This window comes from Watersipora subatra, chromosome 1, assembly GCF_963576615.1.
Source record: "Watersipora subatra chromosome 1, tzWatSuba1.1, whole genome shotgun sequence".
NCBI lineage: Eukaryota > Metazoa > Bryozoa > Gymnolaemata > Cheilostomatida > Watersiporidae > Watersipora > Watersipora subatra.
Genome location: NC_088708.1, coordinates 26576075 through 26588791, shown reverse-complemented (window position 1 = coordinate 26588791; position 12717 = coordinate 26576075). Strand labels below are relative to the sequence as shown.

Here is a 12717-nt window from a genome sequence, read left to right as displayed (position 1 = left end):
CTACTTTTAAACCTCTACTAAAAAACACCTTGACCGTTAGGCCGGTGTAGTGACGCTCTTCAGGAGGTAGACGTGTGTAGTAGAATTTTACAGCTTAGATATTCTTATAGTTCTATATAAAAAGAAGTCGAAATGGCCACTTCTATGATGATGAAAGGTGCTTCTCTCATGTCTCGCTCTTCTTCGGTGTTGAACAAAGTTTGCATTCCTGCCGTTGGAACTGCACAAACCTGGCAAACAGCTCAACCCTCACGTAACTGTAAGCTTTCATACGTTTGGTACTAGCAACATGAATTAAAAGGGCTAGTGAGTGATATGGCTTGTTTTCTCGTTGCTTAAGTATTGTTCAATATTACCATGTAATTTGTGTTTTGGTTAGAATGTAGTTCTTGAATTATTTTAGAATCGGTAAACCAATGCTTTAGTTTGATTTATAACCGGTAAAATTCCCTAATTCAAATCATTGACTTAACTTACACCTTATGAATATATTTTGAAAGGGTGTGGTAAAGCTCTGGTATTTCTAATAGTGTTAGAATATTCAGATAGTGTTGTACAACTTGAAGAAAATTGTCTTCCTTAAAAATGCCTGGCAAACCAATGAAGCTTTTGAATACTCAAGCTCCATGGTGTGTCTTCAGGCTGTGAACATAGCTCCAAGAACTGCCTATTTGCTATCTTACACAAATATTATGTAAATTTAGTTTAATTTATTTCGTCACATATTTCAATCAACTTGCAACAGCAGCTCTTAGTTTCTTACAAAATGTTCTGTGTGTTGGCGATGAGGCTAGTTTGAATAATGCCTCCCCATTAGCAACTTGGCATAATTGAAATTGTTGATAAGCTTTCCGATGAAACAGATTTCTGAACTAATTTACCACCTCTGTTGTATATGTAAAACATCACATAGATTAACAGCCCGTATTCTTTCAACTACCTTTAGGTTTTATATTCCATTTGTCCATTTCTTATGGCAGGTAAAAGTAAAATACATTTCAAAAGTGGCTGTTAGCCTAAGAGCTGAGCATAAAGTTAGAGGCGAGTCAGATCGCATGCACCACGTACAAAATATTTTGTCTACAGTCCTCCCAAGACCTTGCCTTTCAGGGTAGTGAGCCGTTTGATATAAAAACAAGTGGTGCATTCCATTGCAGTTTAGTTTATCCATTATTTTCAGTTTCAATCATCATTAAAAAAAGTTTGGCAGCTTTAGAGATATCATAGCTACATTAATGTAATAAAAAGCAAGCAAAGTCCTATCGACTCTCCACACCTTATCTTTATAATAACGATAAGTTTGTTATTATTAACGCGTGCCTAAAATTTCCAATTTGTTGCTCCGCAGTGTATGTGCGAGTTGGTACACTTTGAGATCATTATGAAACAAAGGTAAATGGATGTATACTTCGTTCACTTTCTCGCATACACATTATTTAATTCCATTGTTGTGTGGAAATGGTGGTGATATATGCAGCGCTATTTCTTTTAAGTATATTAAAGTCTTCAATTTATAAACTGTACTGATACCATAACTGTATTACCACCGAATGTCAATTGCAGATGAAAGGGTGAGAGTTAACCTACTTGTAAGATACATCAACTATTTGTTGACTCAAGAAATAGCTAGTGTATTGCTTCCTGCCTTAGCTCGGCGTCTCGTCAGAAAGATTAACAAATAGTTGCACTAATCTAAAGATGCTATGAACATTGCTACACTTATTTGGTTTTCATGTACAAACTATAAATTTGTTTTTTAGACTCCGGAAAGCGAATCAAAGTTGCCAACCCAGTGGCAGAGCTTGATGGAGACGAGATGACTCGTATTATCTGGGAGGCCATAAAGGAAAAGGTTTGTTGTTGTTGGTTGGCTGCAGCTCAATAATCCTGTCTTTTAAAGCTTTTGATAAGCATGGTAGAGAGTTACAATGTATGATTGTTAACAGCACTCATGGAAGTGACTATCTGAAATCAGCTAATTAATTATCCTGTATGCCCTGTTCTTTGCCGGCAGTTCATTCAAGTTACACCCAACCACAATTTCACTAGTGAACACCCAGGACCGGTCAGAGTGGTTGATTTTACCACAAGTTTACCGGGTCCTTTAGATGAAACTTATCAGCTGCCATGAACTAGTAGGAGCTCTAAGCTGCTATAAGCAATAGCAGGCCTATTGTTCATTTGGTCTTGACAGCAAACCTGACGTGCAGCCGTAGAGTAGTGACGATAATTAGCCATGTGAGGGTTGGTTTGTCATTAAATAAAGCTTATTGGGCTGATAATAGGATAGCAATGCTTTTACACATGAATCAGTCTCATGCTGATTATCTTGAGATTGGAAGAAAGCAATTGTGTTCAATTTGGCTTTTATAGTGAGTAATAAATTTCTAGTACAGCGGCCCTCGCGTTACAATGACCCTGTTATACGATTTTTTCGCCTTACGATGTGGAACACAATATTTTTTCGCCCTCGCAATACATCTTTTCCACCATATATCAACAAAATTTTCTCTCAGAATTTAAAATTCGATAGTCGCTGTGCTGAATATGTCGGAATAATGGAGACGCCGATATGCTATTCGCCAAAATTCCCCCCACAATGCATTAAAGAGATAGGATGCTCTCGATTGCTCAGTTCAGTGAAAGCGAAACCGGAAACAGGGGATAACATTTTAGCCGATGACAAAGTTGAGTAAAATACATGGTAAAACTTAGTTTTAAGTGTGTGTTTAGAAAGCTAAATTCATTCAAGTTAAATTCAATGTTTATGTTATACGTCTGTCTCGAAGGTAAGAACTTCGTACGGTACGCACTGCACATAGTGCATTGTAATGTTACATGTCATTGCAGATCATAACCACTAACTACACTAAATACACTAAAGTAGGTAACTATAGTTACTGAGGCTAACATATCATTTTGTTACTAATTTTTAATATGTGCAGTACGTAAATAAAATTTTGATAGTTTTTACCAGGAGGTTTTACCTATTTTTACCATTAGGTAATTACTATGGGTTTCTATACCCCTCTTTATGACATTTTCACCATACGATACCAACACCAGAACGAATTAAAATTGTATAGCGAGGGTCTACTGTATGTGATTGAAAATAATTAGGCCTATATACACTTTTGAGATCTCGATTTGGTACTCTTTGAACAATCAATTTTCATGAAGTCTGAAAAGATGCACATTAGGAGGGTGTTGACTTAACTGGATGTTGCTAGATAATAACAGCCCTGTTACATGGCATTATAAGTGTGTGATGTGACGCATAGTGCTGTAGCAGATCCCTCAGCATTTATATATTTTGATGTTATTTCAATTTCCGGTTACCCTACAAGAGTTGAGCTATGTTTGCATGAAATGGGTAATTTCCAGAATTCATCAATTTTCTTTTTACAAGGCAGTGAATTTTGCTAAAATTATGAACTGTAAAGGTAGATGCATATCTAACCATTTATGAAATACTTATTTTTATTTCTATTAGTATAACACAGCATAATTGAGCAACCAAATGAACATGGTTGGTGTGTGTGCATGTGTGTCTGTGCGTGTGTGTGTGCATGTGTGTCTGTGCGTGTGTGTGCGTGTGCTCTCTCATTGTTATTTATTGGAATCTTAAGATGAGTCAGTGGTTAGAGGTGAGATTGTATATATTAATATATTCCATATGGGGTGTTCTGGGAACAGCAATAAATACAGACTTGTGATTATCAATTGGTGGCAATAATCAATAAACTCTTTCTTTGATTATTAGGGTTTTGATTTTGTTATTCTTTAACCTGAAAACGACTTCATTTTCACTTCAATAATTGATGCTTACGAGATTTATGTAAAAATTACATGAATTTACTCTCCAACAAGTTGAACCATTATATAACCCATTTCCTGGAAAAAGCATGTATGTTAAAGGTTCATGTTTTGGAGAAAAGAAGATTTATTTGATATAAAGTTGGGCTGAAAAATTCAATATCAATGTAAGTCTACTCAATGACTAAAGATTTTGTATGCATTTTTTTCACTGCCTGATCAACACTAACTAAATTCATTGCCAAATTCATTACAATATGTTGAGATTTTAAGTAGTTTAATGGCCGAGTTTTGAAGCTCAATGAACCAATAAAATTGAGGACTAATTATAAATTAAATATTCCTGTTTTAGTTTACGAAATAAATACTTCAATTAATTTTAACTGTCAAACTCTGGAACCTTCAATCATTTGAGAACAACGTATAGAAATGTGAGCATAGCCCAGAGGACCAGAAGTTGGCATGAAAATTGAATAAATTATCACCAAATTATTCATATGATAAAAAAGTGTATATTTTTAATACTTAAAAAACTTTCATTATAAATTTATTTCTAATTTGGCATGAAACAAAAAAATTTGTAATCAATTTCAATTCTTATAGAGCAAAGTCTAGAAATTTCTGTTAGCAATGAATGATCAATTAATGCATTAAACTGCTGCTCACGAAACTGAATTTAAGATTCTCTTTTAGTGTATAAATATATGTTATCTAATAAACACTAAAAATATTTTCTACTGTCAAACTTGGCTTGATATTAAAACCAATTTGATAGCCAAGTGTGGAAATTTGCATATAGCAAAGAGAAGCAAAGAGTGCTTTATCATTCATTCTTAACAATTGTCGAGTTAAAAAAGCCATTTGACAATGTAACAGTAAAGAAATTCTGGAATAGGTAGCAAATGTTTTTCTTTTTTCGAATTTTTTTAACGTTTTGCCATTATATATATCCTGTCAGACCACAAAGGTAATCACCCAACAGCGCCCTAATATGCCATGGAATGCGAAGTGTTAAGATTTTACCACAAGCTGGCTACTGTCGGGTGAATACACACTAATTTTGGTAACACATGTTTTCACACCTGTATTATTCCTGTTGACCCGCCATTAGCCTATGAAATTTATATGTGCATTTGGGTTGGCAGCTCAATATTTATGCTTACAGCTAGTATTTCCCTATGTGGATGTTGACTGCAAGTACTATGACCTGGGACTGCCCTACCGAGACCAAACAAATGACCAAGTCACAATTGATTCTGCCCTTGCCATAAAGAAGTACAATGTAGGGATTAAATGCGCCACTATTACCCCTGATGAGGAGAGAGTTGAGGGTAAGCAGTTTTGCAGGCTTATATTTTCTTGGTGTTTTTTAATTTGTTACGTGTTGCTCTATTATGCCTAGAATTATTTCTTATTTGTCTGAATTTCCAATGGTTTGTAAATCTTTTTCGTTCAAAAACGTCAAACCTGCACTGTCAGCAACAACACGACTCCAAAATCAAGGTAAGCTATGTAGGATGATCAGTGAGGTGTCTTGATTTGCTTTGTTTTTAGCAGATATTATATTTTATTGTATTTATAAATGAGCATTTGTTATAATCTTGACCTAATGCTAACCGGTAATATGTATAATTGACTAAAGAAGCATTTAATCGATTTTTGATAAAAGTCTTTCATAAAAAAGTCCACAAAACCTGATTTTTAAAAAAGATGCTTCATTCTGTATCTGTACATTGTTTTGTTGTTCAACTACATTTCTTTTAGTTGAGTAGCTGTTATACTAGAACCACTTTTGGGAAAAAACAGTAAATAATGATGCCGTTACTCCAGACATAACCTCTTACATACTTTACATACTGATCGTACTCTCCCCATCGATATACCGAGAACCTTTCATGTGCTGTTTGTTTTCAGGTGAAATGCAGACAGTTTCGGTTTCTAAACTTTTTTTATTCACAGTTTTACTACAATGAACCATTAAATTTTGTTTAATAACGACAAAAGCTTTCTAGGTTGTTGTCGGCGTGCAATAAATTGTTGAGCATGATTTGTGGCACAGGAAACCTTTTTGCGCACTGGCTTTCCATGATGTGATGTTTAGATGCCTTTTTGATTCCCTGCACATAGGGGCATGCAATCGGGTACAGGCGAGGCATTCAGGTTTCAATCCAGTACCCTTATCCATTTGATAAGAAATACGGTAGTTCTTTGGTGTGTGCGATAACTGAGTAGATTGGTTGACAGTGGATGAGCGCATGTATGGTGATGCATAACTAAATGCTATGGCCTGCGATCTTTATAAAAACTATTCTTTGTTTTTAGGCTGTGATAACCAATGCGTTTGGTGGATGCTAAAATAATGTTTTAATTGATTTGCTCATGGGTCTTTGATAGAGTGATCACCTTGTTGATCATATTGCTAGTAACAGCATGCAGAAAATAACTCCAAATTTATGGCTACCTCTAGGTTAAAAATGATTAAATGAAAGCTTATCGTATACCGCATCCCATGAAATATTTTTGTAAGTGTTTAGTCACACCTACCTACCCCTCTGGGGTGTGCGTAGGGAATTCAAAAGCACGCCAAGTCAACAAAGCAGACATGCAATGGTGAGAGTTATATTTCATGCGCTGTTATATACAGAATACTATAAAAGTGCCTTTTATCAACACAGCTCTTTGACATTGTAAAACTTATTCATACATCAACTGACTCATTTCCATACTGCATTGATCCAATTCTTTAACGTAACTTTGCCTCAAAGAAGTGTAACGCTAGTTGCTTAGCATTATTTCTAATTCAATGAGTCGTGTTAATGCCTTTACAACTTGAAGGTGAAATAAAGTAGTACTTTTTTACGTAGAATCAATCCGTGCATCCTGCTGCTAATAAGGCCCAAATGATGTTACTTTTTGATGTAAATTTTATAATTTGAAATATTTTTCAGAATTTAAGCTTAAGGAAATGTGGAAATCACCCAACGGCACAATCCGTAACATCCTTGGTGGAACTGTGTTCAGGGAGCCTATTATTTGCCAGAAGATCCCTAGATTAGTGCCTGGCTGGACAAGACCCATCTCCATTGGCCGTCATGCATTTGGTGACCAGTACCGTGCTACAGACATGGTTGTTCCAGGTGCGCCAATTGTTCTGTTAACTGATTGGTTTGCGGTTTTGCATCTGTTCTATCCAGAAGTTAATAAAAACTCAAGTTTATAAATGTTAGATTATGAAAAATTTTAGAAGGTATAAATTTCAATGCCATACACTACATATAATATTATTTTTAAACTGTTAATCTTATCTAGAGCTTTACTTGGTGGGTGTTGGTACATGAAATCATAAACAGTTGGAAAATTCTATTATCGCATGTCCTTCCACAGCATTATACTACTATCTGTGACTATTTTGTTTGTATTGCTCCACGTTTCACTAACTTATGTTTTACAATCTTTTAAACACTCACATCAATTATAAAGTGTGACATTTCATCCAAATAGTGATATCAGTGTAATCCTAGTAAGAATATGAATCACAAGACAAATTCTATCATATTAGACATGATACGTAGATGTTCATTTCAAACAATTGGCTTCCCGACAGACCATACGTAGCTAAACCAACTACAGCAAACTGTTTGCTGCAACTTTCATGAACGATCTGAGGGAGTATATTTTTTTTGATTCTGGACATTTCGGCATTTGCTACAAGAATGATTTTTGATCATATTTTTAAGACTAATTCACTAAGAACAATGACGAGGCTGTGTAATATAGATTATGATAACTCTATGATAACTTTATGATAACTTTATGATAACTTTATGATGTTTAGCTCTAGAATGAAGTATCTGGAGATTTTGCTTCGTTTGATTTAGGCTACTTGGTCTGTTGCATGACAATTGTTTGCGAAGGACATTTTTATGCTGGACAGTGGTCTATCGCTCTCATTGTAAAGATACCCGTATTTACTATTTGCAAATTAGTAGTATTCTAACATACTATTGCTAGTATGTTAGAATACTGCATAATGGCTTTCGCAACCTATAGCATCTGTAATTCAAGTCTTATTCATCTGCGAAGTATTGTGTTTGTGATACAACGGTGCTTGGCTGTGTGATATTGAGTATACAGGCAGCACCCTGGTGGATCTCACCAAGTTACGGGTCATTCTCAGTTGTCATCATAAATTGAATCTGTAGTAGTTCGAAAGGGGAGCCTATTTCACTCAGTCGGCTAAGTTTGTATTCACATATTGCAGGAAATGGCAGCATAGAGCTTGTCTACACTCCCAAGGGGGAGAAGGAACAGCGAATCCCAGTGTTTGAGTTCACTGAGGGTGGCGGTGTCAGCATGTGTATGTACAACACCGATGAGTCTATCAGAGGCTTTGGAGAAAGCTGCATGCAGTATGCCCTCAACAAGGGCTGGCCACTTTACCTCAGCACCAAGAATACTATCCTGAAGAGATATGACGGCCGATTTAAGGATATCTTCCAGGAGATTTATGAAACGTAATAATTTTAGTTCATTTATGTTTCTCACACTGTAAGAAGATTGCCCCAGCCCACGATTGCTTGAACTCATCTGAAATTTATATATTCACCTATCATAAAATTATATGGCAACCGGTGACTCAGGATTAGAATGCTTGAATGTTTAGATTTTTTATGAAAATTATTAATGAAATTATTATTATTTTGCGTCTCAGCTTGTCACTATACACAATCAAATCTCTACGTACAATACGCCTTAACTTACACACTTTTAACGTACAATGTAAAATTTGCGGAAATATTTGATTTATACCTGGAGAGGTTTCCTGTGTACAACGTTTAAAGTTCTTTTAAGCCCTACAGTTTCATATGTGGAATTTAGGAGGCTGAAGTTAAAGATAAGTGAACATAAAAAGTATTATAGTACAAAAATAGGCCAAATTACCGGTAGTATAAGCCTCGCCTAGCCTATCACTGTTTCTACCTGCAAACCGTTGTCATTGTGAAGCCTACTCATTCCTTCGCATGCCTTTAAAGTAACGTAACAGTAACGAAGTTTTTTGTTAGTTAGTATATTAATATATTTTTTACGTTTCACTATAATACGTAGGTTTTATTGCCATGTGTAATTACCTGCAGAACTTGTTAATGAATTATTTCAGGTTTTTGTGCTGCCGAACCAATTACCGGTAAATGTATTACAGAGTATTTTTACAGAAATAATTGATCCGATGTACAACAGTTTTAACATATAAAGCAGACACCAGAACATATTAAATTCATACGTAATGGATTGACTGTATATGCATGTCAGGTAGAATTGGGTCCGTGTTTTAAAATTGTTACAATTTAAACATGATTTGGTGTAACCACGATTCAGGTTCACTGTTAAATTGACTTATTGTGTATAGCTTATTGCTTTTCAAATGCAAAAACCATCACGTCTTTTTACCCTTTAGAATTATTTTCATATTAAAATGATCTCAAAATAGTAACACATGTGCAACATAATATTTGGGTGTGAGGGCAGTTTATTGCATCAATATTTTTAAAAACAAAAATGTTCTCATCTTTAAAACTGAATATTGTCCACAGAAGTCTTTTCTCATACAACACTAAACTTTTTGGAATGGTTACATGAAGTAAACACTTCATAAATAAAGTAGTATTTTCATATCTGGCACTTTTAATATTGAAAGTCAGTCTTCTATACGCATGCACAAGAGTCAACCTCCATAGGTATATGCTTTCAGCAAGTACAAGAAGGCATATGATGAGAAGGGCATATGGTATGAGCACAGACTGATTGATGACATGGTCGCTCAAGCGCTCAAGTCGGATGGTGGATTTGTCTGGGCCTGCAAGAACTATGACGGAGACGTGCAGTCGGATGTTGTTGCCCAAGGTCAGTCACTCTTAACAGAGGAGTTTGGATTAGATATGACATAAGTATTACATAGTTATTGTGTTCCATAGTTCAATAGCATTGTCAATGTATTATTAAAAAGCGTTTTGTGTATGACAGGGTATGGCTCCTTAGGGCTAATGACAAGTGTGCTCATGTGCCCTGATGGCAAAACCATTGAGGCTGAAGCTGCACATGGAACTGTCACCAGGCATTACCGGGAGCACCAGAAGGTAGGCTAAACATGCTCATATTGTTATCTCATTGCAACTCGTATTATGGAGTTATCTTCTTGTGAAATATGAGATGTTCAGCATGTGCAAGATGCGTAGTTTGATAGTGAAGCGGGAGTTTTCTTTTTCTAGCTGGTAAATGTTTAACATGTAGTCTATTGTCACACAACATATTTTAAACAACTGTCACTACTGCATTCTTGTGGCTGTAAGTACTCTGCTGCTTGGCTTATTACTGGTGTTGCAATGCTGTTCAGGTTAGTTTGCAAGATGGTGATGTTTGAGGCATGTTTGCTATGTTTTAGGGGAACCCTACAAGCACTAATCCCATTGCTAGCATTTTTGCTTGGACAAGAGGCCTAGAGCACAGGGGTAAGCTCGATGGCAATCAGGATTTGGTAGACTGGTGTCAGGCACTTGAGAAGGCCTGTATTGACACCGTTGACAGCGGCAAGATGACCAAAGATTTGGCTGGATGCATTTATGGACTGAAGAAGTGAGTCATGTATTGCTAAAACATTTCATGTGGTCTAATGCTGTGTTAAATATTTTGGAGCATCCTGGTTTGCTTATTTGTTATTGCTATATTTGTTACAGCGTAACTCCGGAACACTACCTTAACACCATGGACTTTCTAGCCGCTGTCGAGGAGCAGTTGAAGAAAGAGCTCAAGATTTAAATCTGATTGATATAGCTAGGTTCTTATTTTTATAAACCGTGTAGAGGACACATCGCACTGGTAGTCTTTGTCCTCTGTTTGAATCGGATGGTTGTTTGCAAACAACATGCAGTTGTAGATGGCAAACAGCATGGCTGCATGTTGACTGTATCTGCTTAGTGCTCAACTCTGCTTTCCGGCTACGCCAAGATCTGTTCTATATGAAATTCTATGGAATGATAATTATATTGAATACTGTGATCTTTTTTGTACATTTGACACCAAAGAACTTGTATTTTGATTTTGCTTTTTGCATTGCATCAGATGTCAAAAGGTCAAATACAGTTAGAGATTTAGTTTATATTAAAATGTCCTTTTACTGTCTTAGGTTGTGACTTGGCCCTGATCAATAGAATTCTGACATTCAAAGACTAACAAACATGCATCTATAAGCATTTTTACTCGACTCACTCCATATAATTTGTGCGCAAGGTTCGGTTGAAAACTGGAGTACTGATTATCGACTATTTGTTGTTCAGGTAGTACCTACACTGCAGTAGTTGCTTTATTAGTACCTGTTATACATAGCAGATGCAGGAAAATGCTGTCGCTCTAAACTTACTAGGTTGATTCAGTCCAATAGGAATGTCCACTCCAGGATGAAACCTTTCTGTGCTAAGTCAAATCAGGTAGACAATGTAATCATGATTATAAAACTGGTATAAAGCTACTGGTTATACACAGGTCTCTACTTGTATTCTATTGGGTAGCCGATGGCTTGTCTATTTCAGGCCAGTTCTATATAACCAGCCTCCACAGCAAAGACTAACCTGATACAATGGTCATTAAGTTTACTACTCATAATTGGTCGCCCCTAAAGCCATCAGCACTAGCTGCTATTCCCTAACATGACTGCTGATGCAGTGTTCGTCTGTGATGATCTGTGCTCTACTTTCACCTTAAACACCTTAGTATTTTAGTAGTAACTTTAGTAACATCGCTGACAATTATCCTAATAAAACTCGGAATCTAAAATCTGTTACACAGACCTAGCAGTTCGTACTTTACCACTTGATTCAAAGCACATCCACTTTCTCTCAAACCCATCGCGTACTCTCTTCCACAGTTCCTCTTTACACTTCCAAAACTCTACTCCAAAGGTGTCTGTGCATGCATCCAAAAGAATTTTTATATCCTGACACTGAAAATCTGAAAATAAATTCTTAGCCTGACAACTCACCAAAAATGTTAGTCATTACAACTTATTTCCTATTAACTATATATTCAGTGTCATCCGGTCTTCCTCCTCGAGCCCATGGTTTTCTTTTGCCAGTTTATAGCCTCAACAACCATTTAAAAATGTTATCATTTAGTCACCCCTAGTCTTCTGTACCATCTGGATCCTTTTGGTTTCATGTGGCGAAAATCTGCTGTTCCTAACTTATAACTAACCATTCACCGTATTCAACCATATAGATTTCACAGCTTAAGTATTTGGTCAGCTCAGATCACGTGTTTTTAGTTCTCTCTAAACAGTATTTTAAATATAGCCGTGTCACAGCTTGCAATTGCCAGAAAACATTCACCGTATTTCAGTTATGTTCCTTTGCTTTATCTACCTTGTTGAAACTGGCAAATTGCCTCTCCTTATTGGTGTTTATGGTAATAACAGCCCCTACTACCTTTGTTAACCTCTGTCTCAGCTCATTACCCTCTAAGTTCCTTACTCTATCTTTGTTTCAGTTTGTTACTCTCTGCCGCGGTATAAACATGACCTCGAGTATGTTGTGGCGGAGGTGCTTCTGAATTAAGCTGGGCATTAAAAGGTCAGTAGATGGGCCAATGATTCGTAAAACTCAACGATTTATTAATCCGAAACTTTGTACTAGAAGAAATTCAATCAATCATACTATTTCTTGTATTTTATGGACAAATTCAAGGTTATGCTTGTGTATGTGTTGATAATTATAACCACTGAGATAATAATCTCCATGTGTTTGCCAAAAATTTTAAAAGCTTTTGATGATTCACTCTAGATGCCAACAATCTCTATAATAGTAGGGCTGTTCCAGAGAACATCATCGCTTTGTATGATATTTACTTGCGGTG

The 12717-nt window shown here is 36.1% G+C and overlaps 2 protein-coding genes across 4 annotated transcripts in view; both read left to right on the top strand.

The window, feature by feature from the left end:
- LOC137406529 (syntaxin-7-like) overlaps positions 1 to 12717 on the top strand; it is a 383065-nt gene that overhangs the window by 154438 nt on the left and 215910 nt on the right. The window lies entirely within an intron of this gene.
- LOC137385560 (isocitrate dehydrogenase [NADP], mitochondrial-like) lies at positions 59 to 10969 on the top strand. Its single transcript, XM_068072044.1, has 9 exons — positions 59 to 259; positions 1761 to 1852; positions 4982 to 5147; positions 6765 to 6953; positions 8078 to 8330; positions 9566 to 9717; positions 9838 to 9950; positions 10256 to 10446; positions 10548 to 10969. The coding sequence occupies exons 1-9, from the start codon at positions 133 to 135 to the stop codon at positions 10627 to 10629; spliced, it is 1365 nt and encodes a 454-aa protein (XP_067928145.1). The 5' UTR covers positions 59 to 132; the 3' UTR covers positions 10630 to 10969.